The sequence below is a fragment of the Symsagittifera roscoffensis genome, chromosome 7 (genome assembly GCF_963678635.1).
Source record: "Symsagittifera roscoffensis chromosome 7, txSymRosc1.1, whole genome shotgun sequence".
NCBI lineage: Eukaryota > Metazoa > Xenacoelomorpha > Acoela > Convolutidae > Symsagittifera > Symsagittifera roscoffensis.
This window is the reverse complement of record NC_087068.1, coordinates 15,724,690-15,745,531: the sequence shown is the minus strand read 5'-3', so window position 1 is coordinate 15,745,531 and position 20,842 is coordinate 15,724,690. Positions and strand designations below refer to the sequence as shown.

Here is a 20,842-nt window from a genome sequence, read left to right as displayed (position 1 = left end):
AAGAAGAAGTAAAAGTTCTTCGCGTTTGTATGTCAGAAATCAGCCACAAGACGTGCATTTATAACCAAAAGGTTGCAATTTAGCTGGCAACTGTGCAAGAATATATCGGCTCTAAGAAAATAGTGTTTCTTTTTAGGAGCATTATTATGCTGAAGGAAATGTTTGGCCCTGTAACTGTTTCACTGGCGTGAGCAGAAGTTTTTGAGGGGGGGGGGGGGTTCGTAAATATTTCTTATGTCAACCAAATTTTATTTTCCAGCTGTGCCACACGAGCATGAAGACCCATTTTGACAAAAACCTCTGCAGCAAGCGAATTTCTGAGAAAAAGTGCAAAAATTGCCAAGAAAAATGTGCGGCAACTGACCAAATAAATTCCGTTGACAAAACAAGGGGAGGTATCCTTTGGAAAAAAGTTGCTACCAGAATTTTCGAGGCGAGCCACCACGTGAAGGAGTTTTCTGGATCCTTGCCGAGGTTCCACCCTCTAAGGTTATTTTTATCCACCCAAAGTTGAACCCTCAGAATAATCCCGTTCCAGAAATACCCGATGTAAGTTCTCCAAACTACGATTTGGCTATAGCCGGCTTTTAAACACGTACATATCCCTACTAGACAGCTCCCTTTCCCATCTATGCCCAAAATGCTTCCTTGCACCCCGCACTACTTTCCACCTTTTCAATTGTCCTCGAAGCCCCTCCCCACTTATCCCTGCAGACCTGTGGCTTCAGCCGAAGGATGTCGCGAAATTCCTAGACCTTGAGACGGACGAGCCAAACCTGACCTTGGCTAAAGCAATAACAGGCGGAGCCGTCGCCTCTTCCTCGAAGTACTACGGACATGATTGTTGCTTTTGCATCCAAAGTTAAAAGCAAATTTTCTATTTCAGTAACTACAATGCATGTTTTCAATGAAATTTAGGACACATTTTAAAAGCTCATTGATCAAATTTTATTAACCGAGAGCAAGTAGTTTGCGCCATCTCTGAAAAGAAAATGATTTGCTGGTTTCAACGACTTGATTGTTAATTTGGAGACCTCATAAAAATTGTTTTTTTTTTGGTCGGCTGCAAAAAGGTATTTCAATCGCGTCATTTGTACAACTTCAAAAGGTTATAAATAGAAATGGAACCTTTAAAAGTTCAGTTAAGTTAATGTGGTAAGCTCAGTTCCAAATTATCTCGTTCTTTTATGTTAAAGTCATGGAAAAAAGAAGTTTTTTTTTGTTTTAAACAACTTCTTGTAATCAAGATTGCTAATAAACGAATATTTTTCTTCACGTTTTTGACATTTTTAGCTTGTCTCAGCAACTATTTAAGATGCAAAGTTGAAAATATCACTTTCGAAGCTTTTGGAAAGGATCTGAGAAAAAAGTTGAAAAATCTTATTTTGGAAAACGCCAGCTTCGTCAGTCGTTGGAAATATAATTCAGACATGAAAAACGAAGAATTTTTGAATCCATTCATTAACACTTTTTAGCTAATTACATGGATGTTTCAACAACAAGAACACTTCTCTTATGAGTTATGATTAAGTGGTTAAATAAACTCCTCAAAACAAAGTTGTTCAAATTTTAATTCAATCAAATTCCCGTGACTAGATCCATCAGCCATCTAAGCTTCATCCCTGTATCTTGAATTGTTGAGGAGAAAATGTGGGAAAGGTGAAGCAATTATTCCATCATTTGCTCGGCTGAAAATAATAAGATGCATTTTCTTGGTCCCGTGACAGTACACTTTTCGCTTATAAAAAATTTAACCAGAATGCTAAATGAAATCTTTACTTTCAAAAAGTTTTCTAATTGCTTCTTGAAAAGTTTATTAAGATAATTCAAGGAATTGGAAAGATGATGCGAAAAAGAAGCACCGATAGGTACAAGTCGAAAGCGGAATTCGTTTTCGAAATGAGAGCCGTATTGAGGTGCCCTTCTCTCATCCTAAAGATCGGTTGGTCTCCGCCTCTCCTTCAGAAGGTCGCTGGCATCTGCTCTCATTTAAAAGGTTACTGGAAAGCTAACGGCTAATAAGTATTACAGGAAGTTTCGACCACAGTTAATTTTCAACTTCGTCTTTTTGTGCATAATTTGAGGAGAAGAACTAAAAGTTAATTTGGAACATTAATAATGGCCTCGTTTAGCAATTTGCAAAATTAATAATAAAGACGAAAAATTTTAAGATTTCACTTTTTGAAGAAGTCATTTTATTGCTACCGTTGATTCCGCTAAATAGAGCTAAAAAACCGGTTTTTGACCGCTAAAACCTTCGCACGAAAATTATTAAAATGATGGAATGTAATTTACAAATAACCGTCAGGTTGGGCCGAGAAAAACCAATGAAAAATTCGAAAAAAATTTCTGGATGTCGATAAAAAAAATGTCTGAAATTGAATTATTAGTTTACGTTGCAGTTCAATTCGTGCAGCCCCGCCCAAAACATCAAAAAATGAGCAAAAAAAAATTGTTTTAAAGATATCTCTGAATTTTATTTGTTTGCAGACCTATATAAAAAGAAGATAAATGACGTTGCCGATTTCTCCCTGGAAGGTCACGTCGGTAAAGATACTAAAATTTTGTTCTAAACATAACTGAATCTGTAGTTAATTAATACTTTTGTGTTGTTTTTACCTGCAGATGTCTGAACAAATAGGACTTCGGGAAAAAGTTTAATTTGAGATGAAAATGTAGTAAGTGAACAATGAAACGAGTCATCTGACAGGATTTCAAACTTATTTCAAGATATTGTCCTTAACTAATTTTTACTTTTTGAAAAATAATTCTCTTTTGAGGGGATTTCATGCGCTGCATTGTTACTATTAACTCAATAAACAGCGTGGAAAAATAAGAGCTTATTTCACGTGTTTAATTTTCAGGAACAATGGTTAAGCAGGAAGCCTGTACTTTTAGTTTGCTAAAAATACCTGCCGGTAAGGGCAAGAAATACGCCAGAACAGATGGAAAAATTGCATACTTTCTCAACAAAAAATGCGAGACTCACTTCAAACTAAAGAGAAATCCTCGGTTGTTCCGATGGGGTGCAGTTTACAGACGGAAGCGAGAGAAGCAGCAGAAGGATACCAAGAAGGCCAAGAAAATAGTTGTGAAGTCGTCGGTACTGACGAGAGGAATCGCGGGAATCACGATGGACGAACTGCTCAAGAAGAAAAACGAGAAGCCAGAGGTTATGTTTTGAAATGATGTTTGGGCCAAATTTTACTTACCGGATTTCCAAACAACACATACATTTTCTTGTTGCTTTTTAATTGATCATTCAGAATCCTGCTTCAAAAACGGCTAAGATTAAAAAATGAAAAAAATGAACTATTATTTTTCGAAAGCCTAAAGTATGCGTTTATATGAACTTTTTATGAAACTACCTGGTGCATGACAGCGCGGAGCGTCAATATGTGAGAATATTGTTCAACGCCAGGGCACTTGGAGAGAATTTTTACAAAAAATGTCATTAATAAACCTTGCACAGAGTACGTTTACTCTTTGTTTTTGCTTGCAATTTCAATTATTAGCTTTTTTACACTAGCCAGCTTGCGAGTGTAAGGTGTTTGTACGAACCTTATTTTGTTTTACCTAAGTCGCAAATAAAAGTGTTCAATAAAATTGTTCACTTACTTGGTGGCTTTTTTGCTATAATCACGATCTGTAGCATTGAGGAAATTTAATAGCATCTGTTCTCTGCTTTATTTGTGGACAGAGTTTGTGGTTTATTTAAAGTCCTTGGCTGAGTGATTAGTGCGTGAGACTCATCATATCCAGGTCGCAGATCGAATCCGCGCAGATCGAGATTTTACTAATTCGAGGCTTATTTCTGCTTCTACTTATATCTTTCAATAGAGCTGCTTTTTGTCGTGTTCTCTGTGTGAGAATGTTATTGTTCCGTCCATATACGAAATGAGAAAGAACTATGGCGCAGGGTGTTTTTGTTCTCGCTGACTTTGGTGACCTCAAGAAAAAGATTGTTGGGATTCAAGTGTGTTATCATATAGCACTATTGGTCGTGATTCCAATACCAAAAATGTCTGTCAAAATAATTGCTTTTCAATTTTTAGGCCAATTTCGCCTCAAAATTTGTGACACTCAACCCCAAATTGATGTTACAAAATTCAGTTCTACTATAATTTTTACGCAAGTTCAGCAATAGTTATTATTGTTCATCTTGTTTTTCACATCTAATTCAATTGCTCTTGAATTAGATATGTTCGACATTCGTAGTAAAATAAGGAAATTGGACAATAGTTTTTGAAGAAAACTGACTAGCAATAAATCTAAAAAACTTTTTTTTCTTTTTTGAAGCGTTTGATTCCCAAAATGGTGCCAAAAACTCAGATTTCCCGGCTTAAATTAGGCATAAATAAGCCATATAAGCCTGCTCGCTCGCTTTATGCGCTCGAATTTTAAAAATTAAAAATTACAAATCGGTTTTTCTCGGCACTATGACAATTTTTTTGAAATTTTTAAATATCGTTCGAATCACGTTTGAAAAGGCTTTAATATGACATAACACTCGACCCATTCCGATGTTTATTTGGGAATTTTGATTTCTCGTGGAACCAAAAAAAGAAGAACTAAAACACACCCGAATACAAAGTTCCTCCCCATTTTCAATAGTCGGGAAAAAAAGAAAAAACTAAAACACACGAGTACAAAGCTCCTCCTCATTTTCAATGGACGGAACAACCATGAAATATTTCTTTTTAAAAATGAGTTTTTTCTTTATTTGAATATTTTTTCAACTTGGCTTAAAGTGCTACTTGGCTTAAATATGATTGACTGGCGCTCTTGACATGCTTAGGATATCGAAAAGTAGTTAGTTTCCGGTATCCGGTAAGTTGAAATCCACTGATGTGTTTATATCAGTGAATATCATATCATGAGTATTACTTGAAAGGATCGGGTTTCTAAATTTTATTCATATTTTATTTTAAATATGCTTTGGTTTTTTTAGGTGAGAAAAGCGAAACAGGAGGCAGCGATTAGAGCGCTGAAAGCGAAGAAACGAGAAGTAGCCGAAAAGAACAAGGTCGAAAAGGCTCAAGTGAAAGCAACTCAACCGAAGCCGGCTAAGAAGCAACAGAAAATCCAGAATCCTCAGAAGCCCAAACAACAGGGCAAATCCCGATAAGCAACTGGTTAATTGATTGAATCAAGTTGATCCCTAGTTTGTTGTAATTCACACAACTTTTAAGCTCAAGATATGTCAGATCTTGAAATAATAAAAAAAAAAATGGCAGAAACTGATTGAGACTTTTGTTGAAAGCTATAAACGTTGATCGGGCAAATAATCGTAGGCATCGAAGTCCAAGTTTTTGAAGAAGCTTGAAAGTAGTTTGAGTTATAAATTTGTTGTTTTTTCCAATTGAAAAAATGAGCTTTGATTATATTGGATTCAATGATGCAATTTGATGCTAAGTTTGAATATTGGTTATTGCAATAGAAATAAATTCAAGAAATCTTAACTGAGAAGTCTTCTGCAAAAGCGGACAGTTAGGCTAGATTTACTTAATTAGGCAGCCTCTTTTACTGCGATTCAAAGATAAAAATTCGATTTGCAGGTAGCAGACATGATTCACGTTAGTTGCTTTCTACCCTATGTTATTTTCAAATGGTTTTTGACCAATTCTTACTATTAATGAATACTGTAAATTTTCACTAATTTAGTTCGTCTGGGTTATTAAAGGTTTTCCTTCAGGAAACTATCTGAAGATTGTTGAAGCTGTTTTTTTATTTTGGCAATTTGACTTTTTTCAAATTCAATTCAAATCAGGAAACAAATATGGATCGTGAAAATAGGTTTTTTCTGGTCCACTGAGTTCATTAATACTTTTCCAACTCAGTGTTGGTTGGCTTGTTAAATATATAAATAAATTGCCCTGTGATATTTTTTTTTCTCATTTTTGGTCGTTTGAATCTTGTCCATTTGGGTTGGGTCAGTATAGGGTATTTTATTTCGGCGAGCGGACTGTAAGCGTGACTGTGTTATACTGGTATCCACGTTTCCGTACAAAGTCAAAAAATTACAAATTAGGACTCAAATTTTGATCTAAATATGGCTTCATGAATTTAGCGTGGGCATATACGCTTAAGTACCAGGCTGCTTTGCGAAATGTCGGGATTGAATTTCTGATATCGGCGAAGTCATTGCCTTTCGAAAGATTTTTCCCTAGTCGAATCATTTGGTAGCTTCTATTTGAGAACATTTTTTTGGCTGTGCCAATTGCACGTGGAAGTAGTGCTTCACATAAGAATCCATGCTCCAAACAAAAATTAAATTGAGGCAAGTATGACGTTTGAGTAGAATTAAGTTGAATCACTTTTTGTTTGACTTTTTTCCATTTTTTTGTCACATGAGTATGCAAAAATTTCATAGAAATAATTTTTTTTTGGCAGTCTTAAAATGTTCGCTTAATTTTTAAGTGCTGAGTCGCAAGATCAGTTCTTCTAAATTGGTGGAAGTTTCAGTGCAATATAATTTATAGTTGATTTATCATTATCTTGTTAAGAGTAATGGACGTAGTGATGACTCTTATAAAGGTCTTGGTTTTTTTTTGTATTTTTTTTCAGGAAAAAGTCTTGAATGCTCTAATAACTACAGATGTGCATTTATATTAATGCATTTATGAATGGAATTAGGTATATATGCACTTTTTGAGTTCAATTGAAATTAATCTGCTAAAAGTTACCTAAATAGCACTCCAAATACGAACGTGGAAATGGCGCGAAAAAACGTGAACGATTTTTGTTTTCGAAATTGGATTTTAATTGTTAGCTTTCCAGCGAAATAAAAATTTTACCTATTGATCCAGTTTTCTCAAGTTAGTTCAATGTTATTACACTTGCGAAGCAAAATACGAACCTAAGTCGCAAATGTATATTGTTGCTACTTAAAGCAACAATATCTGCTGCATCGAATTGGCAATACATCGTTGCACCTATACAGCTTTTTGATAACATGTGCTTTGACATTCGAATAGTTATATGTTTACACAGTTGATGCATTTAAAATTCATCAAGTTAACCGAAGAAAGCTATTTGTTTCAAACAACATAACAATAATAAAATCTCGATTTCAGAAATCTTCTAACTCAATATGTCTAAAGCAAGTTTTTGAAATGCATAATTTATACATAATTTGGCTTATGATTTGCGATTTAATACATGCAAAATTGTGGTTCTTGGTATTTGGTGCTACTTGGGCTGCATCGAATTGGCAGATTATTAACATATGTAGCTGCGTTTTTGATGGCCAGTTTTTGGGGATTTTAAGCATCCCTGGCTGAATGGTTAGTGCGTGAGACTCAAATTTGCTAGGTCGCAGATTTTTGCTAAATCGAGTTTTTGCTAAGCCTCGAGTTTTTGCAAATTCGAGGCTTATTTCAACTTTTTCTCATTTGATAGAGCTGCTTTTTGGGCGTGTTCTCGCAAGTGTTTGCGAAGCGCAGCTTCGCTTCTGTGTCAGAAAAGTGCCAAAATTGTTCTAGAAATTGAAAGAGCTTAATGGGCATCTATTTTTTTCTTTGAAATTCGAAAGTTGAGATTTTTCAACAAATTCAGTATTTTTTTTTCTGTTTATTTGCGTTCATTACTCTTTTCGAACTGTCAGTGGGCTAAGTTTGTTTGTTATTTTCTGAGTTGCTTGTTTTGGCTTATTTTGCATATTTTTCATAAAATACATCATCAGAATATCGCTGCTTTCATTTATCTGAAAAATCATTGCAACAGTGGTAATTTTTGAGCCAAATTTAATTGAGAATTTTTAAAAAGCATGAAAAATGCTCGAAGATCAGAGGTGTAACCGTCATAGCGTTACCGACAGCTAGCGAAAAGTGCTTCGAGAACTAGCTACGCAAGCGGTAAAAATTTGACCGGTTTTTTAGCATAAAAAGTTTAATTTAGGTATTTTAGCAGACTTTGAGTGATAGCTTTGTGGAGGAAGCTAAAATTGACGCATAATTGATTGACTGAAGTAAAATGGTACGTAATCTCGGGTTGAGCGTCCCTAACTAAGACAATTATCTCATGGTTTGTCGACAAAGTTGTAATCGAAAAAAACTAGTTTAACGACAGCAAACACTGATTCACGCGCAGTAATCCTCTCGTGTCCGATGTAAGCGCAACGGATCAAGCATATTCTGCTGGCCAATGCCGCGTTTGAGTATAGCGTTCTGACTGTTTAATTGTTTTTGATTCTGCTAAAAAACCGGTCTGCTAAATAACCTAGCCTCAGCTAGAGCGTGGTGAGTTCAGATAAGCGAAAAGCGATTGAACGCTTAGCGGTTTTTTTTATAAGCGATCACACTTGTGAATAAGATTATACGATTATACTATGAATAATTTTTTTTCAACCCAAGTCACAATTAAAAGTGCTCCTTTGGTGGCATTTTTGGTATATTTCCAATCACATGCAATTTAATAGCGTCTGTTGCTGCTTTGTTATGACTAGTGTTAGTTTATTTTTCAGTGACCATGGCGCAGTTGCGAGGACGTGAGACTCCTAATCTACGGTTCGGGGATTCAAATCCGGGACCTTGAAATAGTTTCAATTTATTTGCTGTCAAACTTGCTCATATTATTGACAATTTAATGGCAGCTATAGCTGTTTTATTGGTAGCCAAACATGCGAAGTTGTGAGACTCTAATCTGTAGTCTAGAGCTACTTTTTTGTGGGTTTCTCGCATGTGTTGCGAAGTGAGCTTAGCTTCTGAATTTTACATTTATAATTTGGTAAATAACATTTCATGTTCTGATAATTGAAAATACGAATTTGTCTTCAAAAAGGAGTTGCCACTTGCACAGTTACTAAATTAGTTTCGTAAATTTAGCTTGCCTTTTTTGAAATTGAGAAATAGAGCTTGGCAGTTGACATCGTCTAATTTCAGTTTAATTAATTTTGAATGTTTCTAGATTAAAATGGCTGCAACTGCACCGCTAAGCGAAATCATTACATTCCTGGAGAGCAGCAAGAAATCCAAAAATTGTTGTCCCATTTCTTGGAAACCAAAGTTCATCGACCTGGTTTCTCTCACGTCGAAAGAGTTATCATCAATCGACGAAAAACTTTTTGCAAATTTTATCGAGTTCACTCATCGCAACTGGCCATTTGGAGATGCAAATCGAAACGCAGAAAATCCAGTCGATGTTCTGGATTTTTATGGCAAGTCTGGCGTAACACAATCTGGAGATTTGACCTACACTTGTCTAAGAGTGATGATTTTTGATTTACTCGTTAACTGGAGTAGCTGTGATAAAATTGTAGCCATGCTCGGAAAAGTGAAGTTTTTCGATAAATTTCCAGCGTGGTTGAAGCAATTGATGCCCAATGTAGACTTCGCGAAACCTAGTAAGTTCATTCAAGATCCGGAGTACCAAATCATTGCTGAAATCACACATTGTATAATGAAACTAGCTGTGAATACTATGGGAAATAAAACCATAGGTAAGCATGTATTTTTTCTATGTGCTTCAACTATGGGTAGTTTGTATAAACCAGACGTTGCAACAGACCGAAGTACAGAGCATGTAAATGACAGATTCGCAGAAGTGTTTGGCGCTTTTTACAATGATGGGTTACACCATGCGAGCGATGATTTGGCGCTTAAGTTAATGTCTAATGGAACTAGCGCCAAGCTGCGAGAGTTGACAATGCATGGTCAAAGACATGCTTGTCTAGCTACAGTCTATTTCGACTATACTTTTATGGATGCATATGCGAAAACACAAGGCAGCGATGAGCTTAATCAGTTGGCGCAAAGTGAAAAACAAGGTATGCGGTTGAAAGAAGAGGCAAACGCCTTGTACAAAAATAATCAAGTGTCTAAAGCTTACGAGTGCTACAAAAAGTCGATCGAAATTTGGCCATATGATGCTAAAACGTGGGGTAATTTGGCTCTCTGTTGTGAAAAATTAAGTCGAGTCAAAGAGGGTAAAGAAGCCGCTTTTGCTTGTTTGCAGAAAGATCCAAATTGGTGGAAGTCTTGGTGTCGTGTTGGGGATGTTTTGAGCAAGAAAAAGACTTCGCGACTTGCTTATTTAGCATACACAGTAGCTGACAATCTGAATGCGTCAAACGAAATATCTGAAAGATTGGCCGACTTCAACCATGAAGCTCCCATTGATTTAGAAACAGAGTTCTATGTTAAAAATCCACTTCATTTTTTCCTAAATGAGTCACAAGATAAATGCGCTTTATTTATTGGATACCAAGTTCTGAAAAGCGACTCAAAAAAGATCAAAAGTTTCGACGAATATATTGGCGAAACGATTTCGATTTCAGCTGCGAGCTTCGGTAGTAAAACTTCCCAATTCGGTATTCAAGAATGGGTCTTTAATGTGTACTCGCACAAGGAAAAGAAACCAATTTCTGTCGGAAACTGTATAGCAAAACCGAACGGCGCTGATCTGAAAAACGCTTTCTTCCGAGCTCTTTGTTTTCCTGTAAATGGTAGACAATGTATTCCAACGGTTTTATTAGTATCTCATAGATTTGCAGCCCATTACAGTTACTTAGTGGAGGCGGTGAGCCCATTCAAAATATTCGTGCGCCTGGAAACGAAAAAAGAAGCTGATTTTGCAAGTATCAAGTTCAATACTAACCCATCGGGCGATAACAGTCAATCGGGCGAATCTGAGGTGAAATCATTGCTAAGTGTTTACAATCAATGCATGGAGGAGTGAAAATTCCGATGTCGAGACTCCAGATTCAAAATAACTCGATTATGTAGTCGTTGCTTACTGTCATACTGTGCAACTACGCGATTTTTTTTTGTAAATATTTACTACTACATGATTTAATGCGGCATAAAACGGAGGCGTAATTTGAATGAATCGTTAGCCGGGCCTTATAAAGGACGATTTTTGTTATATTGTATGTTTCGCAGGCAATTAAGTTTGAACTATATCCAGATTTTTTTTTTTGGTGAAGAAGAAGGTAAGAGAGTGAATCTTACAATAATGAGTTTGGCAGCAATTCCCTTTAATTTTGTTTCCATGGCACCTGTATTACAGCCATCGGTCAAATGGGCAGATATTTCGCAAAGATTTTTATGTACTGGTTTTACTTAAGGGTGCTCCAAAGTGAAAGCAAATAATCTATCTATCTATATTTATATCTATCTATCTGTACTATATTTAAATGCGAGTGACAGCTATCTCCCATGTTTAAGCACAATAATTTTGCATGTTTAACGAAAGAATTTTTTCATGTTTAAGCTATATCATGTATTTCAATGCATAAGAAATTTTTTCAATAAGTTTTCCGCAAGGTCATATTTTTTATTATTTTTTTTTCGAGGCCAAATTAAGTATCGCTGTCTGTATACCTGCTTTTTTAATTACTTTGATTATGTCTGTCTACCCGTCGCCTAATTTCTTAACTTTCATCCATTATCTGTTATATATTTAAATGCGGGCTTCACTATCTTGCCATGTTTAAGCTTTTTCAACGTATTTTTTTTGCATGTTTAATAAGAATTTTTTTCACGTTTAAGCTATATCGTATATTGCAATGGCTAAAGTTTTTTTTTCGATTTTCCAGTTTAAATTCAGTGTTATTGCATCAAGTTGCATGAAAATAGGAACCTAATTGTAGGATATTGTCAGAGTTTTCCCAGGTTTTGCGATTCTGGCCGCCATATATGAATAACCAAATCCTTTTAGTTTACGAGATAGGCAATTTTCGAAATTTTTCAAAAATTTCGAGAAAATTTCGCAATTTTTGAAATTATTACCCTGTAGTTGGGTGCGGTCAGGGTACTCTCAAGTGTTGGGAATCTTGCCTCTGATTATGGCTGCTCAAATCCTTGTCGTTTTCTTGATATGACGTTTTTTAGGATTTTTTCACAACTTTTCAGAAAACTTAGATATAAAAAATTTCACAAAACTTGAAGTAATAGTCTCTGTAGTAAGGCTCTGTCAGGGTACTCTCAAGAGTTGCGAATTTTGCCTCCAAATAGGACTGCTCAAAAAACCTTGCATATTTCCAGATATGCCTTTTTTTGTGATTTTTTCAAAAAAATTTTCATGAAAATTAAATTATTTTTTTTTTCAAATTTTGAAATTCCTAACCTGTATTTGGGGGGCTGTGAGAGTAATCTCAGGGTATGCAAATTTGGCCTCCAATTAAGAATGCCCAAATCATTTTTTTAAGAGATTTGACGATTTTTTTGGGAAATTTTCAGAAAACTCAAATTACAAAACAATTCGTTGAAGTGAAATTCGCAACCCTGTAGTTGTGAACTTTCAAAGATTGCGAATATTGCCATCAAAAAAGACTGCTCAAATTTTGGTAGTTTTCGAGATGTGATTTTTTTTGGTTTTCTCAAAAAATTTTTCATAAGAAAACTTAAGGTGAAGTTTCTCAAAATTTGAATTTCCCAACATTGAAGTTGGGTACTGTAAGAGTACTCCCAGGAGTTGAAAAACTTACATCCAAATGCGACTGCTCAATGTTTTCAGTTTCCCAGATGTGACGTTTTTTAGTTCATTATAAACTTAGATATAAAAAAATGTCACAAATTTTTATGGTTTTTCAAAATTTGAATTAAATAAACGAATGAAAAACTTTGCAAAATTTGAAGTTACTCTCAAGAGTTGCAAATCTTGGGTACAAATGCGACTGCTCAACTGCTATCAGGTTCCCAGATGTAGCGTTTCTTAGTTGATTTTAAATTTTCCGAAGAACTTATATAAAACTTCACAAAATGTTATGGTTCTTCAAAGTTTCTATAAAAAACTTGAATAAAAAATTTTGCAAAATTTGTAATTACGAACCCTGTAATTGGTTGCTGTCAGAACACACTCGAAGAATATTTTTTTTTGAGTTTTTGGAAATTCGAAGCACTAAAGGTGCGTTACACGCTAGTATATATAAATTCACACAGTTTATATCAGGATTTAGTAGGCGCTACTTGTTCATGCATTTTAAATCAACTCTTCAGAGGAGTATGTTTTTGTATAATTGCATTGAAGACCATGGTTGAAACAGTCAGTAGTTAAAGTTAAGATTGAGTTGCTGAGATATCTCAGCTTGAGTTCTTATTGATAGATCAGGCGTGAAATTGCTAGAATTTTCCTAATTTTTGAAAAAACTATACTTGAAAAAAAAATAAAATAGGATGAAACGCTTGAAAATTTGTAAACGTATGATAACCTAAATTAGCCATTTTTTTCAGCATGAAAAAGCAAATAGTCGATTTCAAAACATTTTGATAACGGTTTTGCGTAGCAGATTGTTCGGCTAAGCTAAAACGCATTTTTTACTCTAGCGTCAGCTTAGTGTATTGTTACGTACCTTCTTTTTTTTCTAAACTAATTCGCAAATAAAAGTGTTCATTAAAAGTATTCACTTATTTGGAAATTTCACTGTAGCATAGGAAATCGCAGCATAGCATTTGTTCTTATCTTTATTTGTGACTAGTGTTTGGCGATTAACTATTAAGATTCCGTGACTGAGTGGTTAGGTTGCTAGACTCTTTATCTCTAGATGGCAGGTTGGAAACTCAATCGTAGCCGAATTTGTTTTGCTAATTCGAGGCTTAATTCTACTTTCTTATTGCACTTATAGAGCTGCGTTTTTGTGGAGTTCTGGCTAGTGTTCGCGAAGCGAAGCTTCGCCTGTGTTTGAATTTTTTTTTTGAAATATTCGTCTGGTTGGGTTTTGCGTATTTTTAAATGAAACAAGGTACTACTATGATAGAGTGGTCATCTGAGGAAGCAACTATGATAGATAGGTCGCGCACTATATTGAGAATGAGGCAAATCAAACAATAGCTGAAACGTTCCGACTAGCCCTAATAATACTAAGCTGTCTAACTAAGGCAGTTTTGACAGTTTTACCCAGATTGAAACAAAAAATGCACTTTTTGGAAATAGCTCAATATGCTTTATTTTATGACAAATCCATCGATTTTCTTTCAAGAAAAAGAGTAACACGATGAAGCGTGCACCATTTGTAATCGAGAAATGACGGTAACTCAACCGGTGTCCATTTTACTGCCATAGAATGCATACGAAAAGATGGAAGTGAAAGTTCATATCGATGCTGCGTGTTCATACATCGATGTTAGAAAGCCATTTAGACGAGTTTCTCTGGCGCCAAAGATATAGAAAAATTTATATGGACTCATTATTTGGAATGATATAGAGGCACATTGCTGATTGCCATTCTACTAATTAATTCAAAGTGTGAGTTGCTCACGAAATTTTTTCCTGAAGGATCTGGCCGATTTCTAGGGAACACTCTGTCATAGTAGTACCGAAATGAATTCGCCCCAAAAATTACGAACTTTTTGATTAACCAATGGGGTTCAAATTTTGCATGAGAAATTGCCTGCAAGAAGAACAAGGAAAAATTCCAAGTAAGAAGGACACTAGTAAGGGAGAGGTTAAAAAGTGAGAGCAATCTCTTGCACACAATTGGTACTTGTCTTCTGATGATTGCAGATCGTTGAAATCGACTATAAAGTTCATTTCCTTCAGCAGGATTTCATTACGAGTTGAGACAAAAATTGCCTGTGATGAAATTTTCTCCAAACTTGTACCAAACTTCATCAAGATTTATTTCATTTTGCGAATTTCTACACCAATTGCAAGTTGGAAAAATGGATTGTTTTGGTGATTTGGTCATATGATTAGATTCAATTGATAATTACGCAACAGCACAAGGGAAATTGAAGAATTGTTTCTCTGAAAAACCAACAGAATAAATATCCAACCGAATAAAATCATGTTTTTAAGTTCATTAATGCGGAAATTATCAATTTTGTATAAGAGCTGGGCGTGTTTCTTTTAATGCGTTGATATAATAAATTGTTCAGGCTGATTTTGAATAATTTTTGGAAGAGCTAACATTCTGAAATCTTCAATTCTAAAGATAACTGAGTGAAAACCAAAGCAAAACTAGAATTCTGTAATTCTGACCTCATAAAGAGCATTATTAACATAATATCAAGAACAGCAATCAAAAAGAGTTCTATATCTGGCTATTCATTATTGTTCCGACCATTGAAAATGGGCAGAAACTTTGTATTCGGGTGTTTTAGTTTTTTTTCTTCTTGTTTTCCACGCAAAATCAGCTGCCTCAAATAATCATCGGATAGGATTGAGTGATATATCATATTAAAGCCTTTTCAGTCGTGATTCGAACCACTTCAAAAAACGTCCAAAAAGTTTTGCCAGTGTCGAGAAAAACCGGTTTGAAATTTTCAATTTTTTGTCTTAATTCGAGCGAATAAAGCAAGCGAGCAGTCTTTTTTGTTTCCTCGCAAAATCAGCTACCAAAAAAAATTCATCGGACTGGGTTGAGTGATATATCATATTAAAGCTCTTCAGTCGTGATTCGAACGACATCAAAACATTTCAAAAATTTTTCCCGGTGTCGAGAAAAACCGGTTTGAAATTTTTGATTTTCGTCCAATTTCGAGCGAGTGAGCAGGCTTACATAAGCTTTAATATTTATGCCTAATTTAAGCCTCGAAAATTTACTCTGATGAAGTTATTTTTTTTGGAGTTTTAAGCTTCATCTTAGGAATCAAAAACTTATTTTTTGATTTTTTTGTTTTTGTTATTTGTCTCCAAAAATTGTTTTCAAATTTACGTATTTTAAACATGACTGACGAAAATAACTAAGCTCTACTTTGACTCCAAATTCAACAGCTCAAATCTTTTTGGTTGTCGGGATATGGTGTTTTCTGATGATTTTTCAATTGTCAAAAACTTGGGCTTAAACAAAAACTATCAGAACTCGAAGATCTATCTGCTCAAATCTTTTTGGTCCCAGATATGGCGTTTTTTTTTATTTTTCAATTTTGTTTAAAAACTCTGATTCAAAAAAAAAACTAAAGGAACTCGAAGCTCTGAACCCTATAGTAGGGTGCTCTCAGATTACACTATGTGTTTGCATTTCTGAAATATGGTTGCTCAAATACTTCAAGATTTGGCGTTTCTTATAACTTTTTCATTTTTTTTAAACTTGAAACTCTCAACCTTATGGTGGCGTTCTTTCAAGGTACACTCAGAGGTTCCAAATATGGCCTTCAAAATTGCGGATGAAAACGTTTTAAAAGCCGAGATATGGCTTATTTGTGATTTTTAAAATCTTTCAAATATTAAAAAAAATAACTTGTCGCGCTGTCTTGTCGCGCTGTCATGTTTTGTCGCGCTGTCATAAAACACCTAGGATTGCAATTTTGGCGTCGAATTGAGTTTCTCAATTTTCTTTTCTGAGATTTGATAATTAAGATTGTTTGTAAAATCTGATTGATGTTAGAACTTTTTAACTTTTTTACAATATAAGAAAAGTGCAGTTGTATGCTGTCGGTTTTTTAGGGTCCCTATTTTGAGTTTAAATTTTCACAAATCTGATAAAACTCAGTATTTTTAGCGATATGCCCATTTTGTTGAAAAAAAAATTGAATGTTGATTTTGTAAATTTTCAATTATTGAAATAGAAAACCCTGATGGTCGGTTCCAATTTGAAACTACGGTTGCACTAAATGTTGTTTCTTGCCTTTGTTTTAAGAAGTTTTTTTTACGTTCAACAATCTATTTGAAGCACCGTAGGAGTCAAGCTCTACTCTGTGTTGGGTTGGATTCAGGGTACACCCAGAAGTTGTAAATGCGACAACGTTCAATCTTAGGGTTGAGAATTTTAAGTTTTGTTAGTGTTTTCTCAAACTTTAGCTGGAAAAAATCATCATAAAAAATTATAATTAAAATAGTTAGTTATTTTAATTAAATCAAATTTTTTTCAGAAAAAAAATAAACAGTCGATTATTTTTTTTCTCGAAAATTTTTGGTTTAAAATAACTAACAAAACTTGAAGTTCTCAACCGAAGGATTGTGTGTTGTCAAGGTTCCTTCAGGGGTTGCCAATTTGTTCTCCAAAAGTTTTATATATTTATTGAACTCAACATTGTAAATTTTCATGATTGTAGGAATCGAGCGCTTTTTTGCTTCAAAATGAGTGAAATGCTTCGTTTTGGCCAGACCCATTTTAGCATCTATCCTTTCTGACTAATATCGATCCACTTGTGCTATAAAATTTTTATATCTATCATTTCGGGGATAAACAAAACCGCAAATACCTTTTCCAGCGTCACTGGTGCATACTTCTCGTGATTACATTTCAAGCTGACGTCTGTATTCTAAATTGCGGCTCTTTACGGTCAACTATCCCTTTTTAAAAATTCTTGTTATTTTAGTAAACGTGTGATAAAGGGTTCACAAGAAATTAACAGGGTCCCTAATGTAAAAGCAAATACTCAACGTTTTCCGTTTTTTTGCTTCGGTGATGTCACTTCAGCCATAAGAACACGTAAGACAAGTAAGAAAATGGAAGAATTGAATTGTGGTTGGGAGGAGTGGAAAAGAGCCATTTTTTTCAATTAAATTACTCTCCGCTTCAATTCTGAGCTCGTACAATGTTTACTCAACTCTTACAATATTATAATCAGTTCGTTCATTAGTATACTCAACTCGTTCGTACAAAATGTTTAACACAGACTGGTTATACAATAAACGTAATACCATGTTAATTTAGTTGGTAAGAATAACTACTTGGTGTTATGCTGAGTTTTGTTTCTTGGCGAATTGGTTGTATTGAGGCAGAATGGCCGAGCGGTCTAAGGCGCCAGACTCAAGAGATCTCAGGCTGAGAATTCTGGTACACGAATGTGTGCGTGGGTTCGAATCCCACTTCTGTCAGGAAATTTTGCATTCGAGAGAAAAGTCGAATTTCCTTTTGCAGGCCAATGCATTAGACAAAGTTGTGATCCATGCATTTTTTTCTACCAGAAAACCAGGTGGTAAATTGTGTCATGGTTGGTTCATTCAACAGAATTCAGATAATTCTTCTAATGATTCATATGGCATTTTTGGCGCTTTCCATTTCTCCCTTAGTTTTTTCAAAATTCGATTTTCGAAAGCCTATTTGAAATTACTTCTGCTTTTCTAAACTGCAATAAAACGTGTGCGGCGTGAGCAAGTGGTCAGATTCTTACAGCCCGGGTGAGGTGCTAACTTTATGTTTTCGACGTCTCGACCACTGTTCGGTATGTTTCGACCGAATTCGGATTTTTTGCCCGTGCCGTCTCGATCAAAACAATTATGACCCCAGCCAGATATTTTGACCAATCTGGCCAAAAATCCCATGTCGAGGTCTGCATCTTATGCCAGACTTTAGCGACCATTTTTTGACTAGTCTAGACTTCCGCGCCAGGATGTGAAAGTTCCAGACTTTGGCGACCACATGTTGGCATTTCGAGAATATCCAACCTAAATGATCCGTCTTGTCTCTGCCAGAGACACGACCGATCATTTCGACTGTTAATTTCTCTGGCGACCGTTGCGGAAATCGGTCGAACAGACTTTTGGGTCTTATGCATTCCGATCGAACAGACCGGTCGAACAGATTTATGCATTCTGATTAATAATTCTAGCGCATAAAAATATCAGCCGAAAATACAGAAAAGGTGAAGCTTTGTAAAATAGGCCAAATAATTTCGAGTCATTTCAGAAACCTTGCCCAGACAAGAAAAATTCAGTAAAATGGCTTGACAAACCATAATTCTTAACTCTTTATTATTTCGGCTAATAATTTGATCTGCTTGAAATATCAATTAAAATAGCGGAAACTGTCGGTGGAAATTGATTGGCTAATTAGCCAATCACATTTAAGTTCAGTTCAAGAGACGTAGAACTAATAATTTTGGACCGTTTTTTGCGGAAGATCGCAGATTTTTGCGACCATAATCGGTATCCGGATTTTTGCGACCAGGCTTTGCCATTTCCTGACTTCTAGTATTTTTTACATGCAAATTGTCATTTGAAATTTTTTAAAATCCTATACTTAATTGTATGTCGTTTTCAATTGCTATGGGCGCCATGTTTAACAGCTCACCGCTCGTAACGTTTTAGTAATCATTTGGAGTTAACACGTTTGAGTTTCAAGATAAAGCGAGCTTGGAAAGGTCAATTGTCTAGACAGATTGTCTTGAAGTTATGAAAGCAGGGCACCGCTATGCAAGGAGGGACAGGGCAGGGTAAGGCAAGACAGGGCAATGCAAGTAGGGGCGGGGCAACACAAGGAGGGGTAAGCGCAAGAAGGAGTAGGCAGAGGACAGCGCTAGGAGCGGAAGGCGGAGGGGGCAGCGCAAGGAGGGGCAGACAGGGAGGATAGCGCAATGCAAGACAGGGTAGCGCAATGCAAGACAGGGTAGCGCAATGCAAGGCAGGGTAGCGCAATGCAAGGCAGGGTAGCGCAATGCAAGTCAAGGCAGCGCAAGGCAAGGAGCAGAATTGCAGCGAAAGTTAGGGCAGGGCAGTGGAAGGTGGGACAAGGTAAGTAGGAGAATGGTAGGGCAAAGCAAGGCAGAGCAGCGCAACACAAGGAAGAAAAGGACAGCGCAAGGCACAAAGGAGCATGGCAGGGCAACGCAAACCAAGGCAGAGTAGCGGCAAAAGCAGTTACGGCACTGCAAGGCAAGGCAGGGCAATGGAAGGTGGGACAAGGTAAGGAGGAGCATGGCAGCGCAAAGTAAAGCAGAGCAGCGCAAGGCGGGGCAGTGCAAGTTAAGATAGCGCAAGGCAAGGCAGCGAATATCAAGGCAAGGTAAGGTAGAGCAAGGCAGCGTAGGGCAGTGGAGAAAGGAACAAGGCAGGGATAAACTATCATTTCGGGGATAAACAAAACCGCAAATACCTTTTCCAGCGTCACTGGTGCATACTTCTCATGATTACATTTCAAGCTGACGTCTGTATTCTAAATTGCGGCTCTTTACGGTCAACTATCCCTTTTTAAAAATTCTTGTTATTTTAGTAAACGTGTGATAAAGGGTTCACAAGAAATTAACAGGGTCCCTAATGTAAAAGCAAATACTCAACGTTTTCCGTTTTTTTTGCTTCGGTGATGTCACTTCAGCCATAAGAACACGTAAGACAAGTAAGAAAATGGAAGAATTGAATTGTGGTTGGGAGGAGTGGAAAAGAGCCATTTTTTTTCAATTAAATTACTCTCCGCTTCAATTCTGAGCTCGTACAATGTTTACTCAACTCTTACAATATTATAATCAGTTCGTTCATTAGTATACTCAACTCGTTCGTACAAAATGTTTAACACAGACTGGTTATACAATAAACGTAATACCATGTTAATTTAGTTGGTAAGAATAACTACTTGGTGTTATGCTGAGTTTTGTTTCTTGGCGAATTGGTTGTATTGAGGCAGAATGGCCGAGCGGTCTAAGGCGCCAGACTCAAGAGATCTCAGGCTGAGAATTCTGGTACACGAATGTGTGCGTGGGTTCGAATCCCACTTCTGTCAGGAAATTTTGCATTCGAGAGAAAAGTCGAATTTCCTTTTGCAGGCCAATGCATTAGACAAAGTTGTGATCCATGCATTTTTTCTACCAGAAAACCAGGTGGTAAATTGTGTCATGGTTGGTTCATTCAACAGAATTCAGATAATTCTTCTAATGATTCATATGGCATTTTTGGCGCTTTCCATTTCTCCCTTAGTTTTTTCAAAATTCGATTTTCGAAAGCCTATTTGAAATTACTTCTGCTTTTCTAAACTGCAATAAAACGTGTGCGGCGTGAGCAAGTGGTCAGATTCTTACAGCCCGGGTGAGGTGCTAACTTTATGTTTTCGACGTCTCGACCACTGTTCGGTATGTTTCGACCGAATTCGGATTTTTTGCCCGTGCCGTCTCGATCAAAACAATTATGACCCCAGCCAGATATTTTGACCAATCTGGCCAAAAATCCCATGTCGAGGTCTGCATCTTATGCCAGACTTTAGCGACCATTTTTTGACTAGTCTAGACTTCCGCGCCAGGATGTGAAA

General features: G+C 36.1%; 1 protein-coding gene and 2 non-coding genes across 3 annotated transcripts; all 3 read left to right on the top strand.

Annotated features, from left to right (window-relative positions):
* Positions 1-2,867: 2,867 nt before the first annotated feature.
* Positions 2,868-5,596, top strand: LOC134851294 (large ribosomal subunit protein eL24-like). Its single transcript, XM_063867308.1, has 2 exons — positions 2,868-3,172; positions 4,952-5,596. Exons 1-2 carry the CDS (start codon positions 2,870-2,872, stop codon positions 5,126-5,128), a joined length of 480 nt encoding a protein of 159 aa, XP_063723378.1. The 5' UTR covers positions 2,868-2,869; the 3' UTR covers positions 5,129-5,596.
* Positions 5,597-17,602: 12,006 nt separating this feature from the next.
* Trnal-caa (transfer RNA leucine (anticodon CAA)) lies at positions 17,603-17,703 on the top strand. The gene is given in 2 exon segments: positions 17,603-17,640; positions 17,658-17,703. It is a non-coding gene; the product is annotated as a tRNA-Leu (tRNA).
* A 2,516-nt stretch (positions 17,704-20,219) lies between these two features.
* Positions 20,220-20,320, top strand: Trnal-caa (transfer RNA leucine (anticodon CAA)). The gene is given in 2 exon segments: positions 20,220-20,257; positions 20,275-20,320. It is a non-coding gene; the product is annotated as a tRNA-Leu (tRNA).
* The last annotated feature ends 522 nt before the right edge of the window (positions 20,321-20,842 follow it).

Coding starts and splice junctions, on each gene's coding strand:
- LOC134851294 (XM_063867308.1), top strand. CDS start 2,870: ATGGTTAAGCAGGAAGCCTGTACTTTTAGTTTGCTAAAAATACCTGCC. Junction 3,173..4,951: donor AGAAAAACGAGAAGCCAGAG/GTTATGTTTTGA, acceptor TGGTTTTTTTAG/GTGAGAAAAGCGAAACAGGA.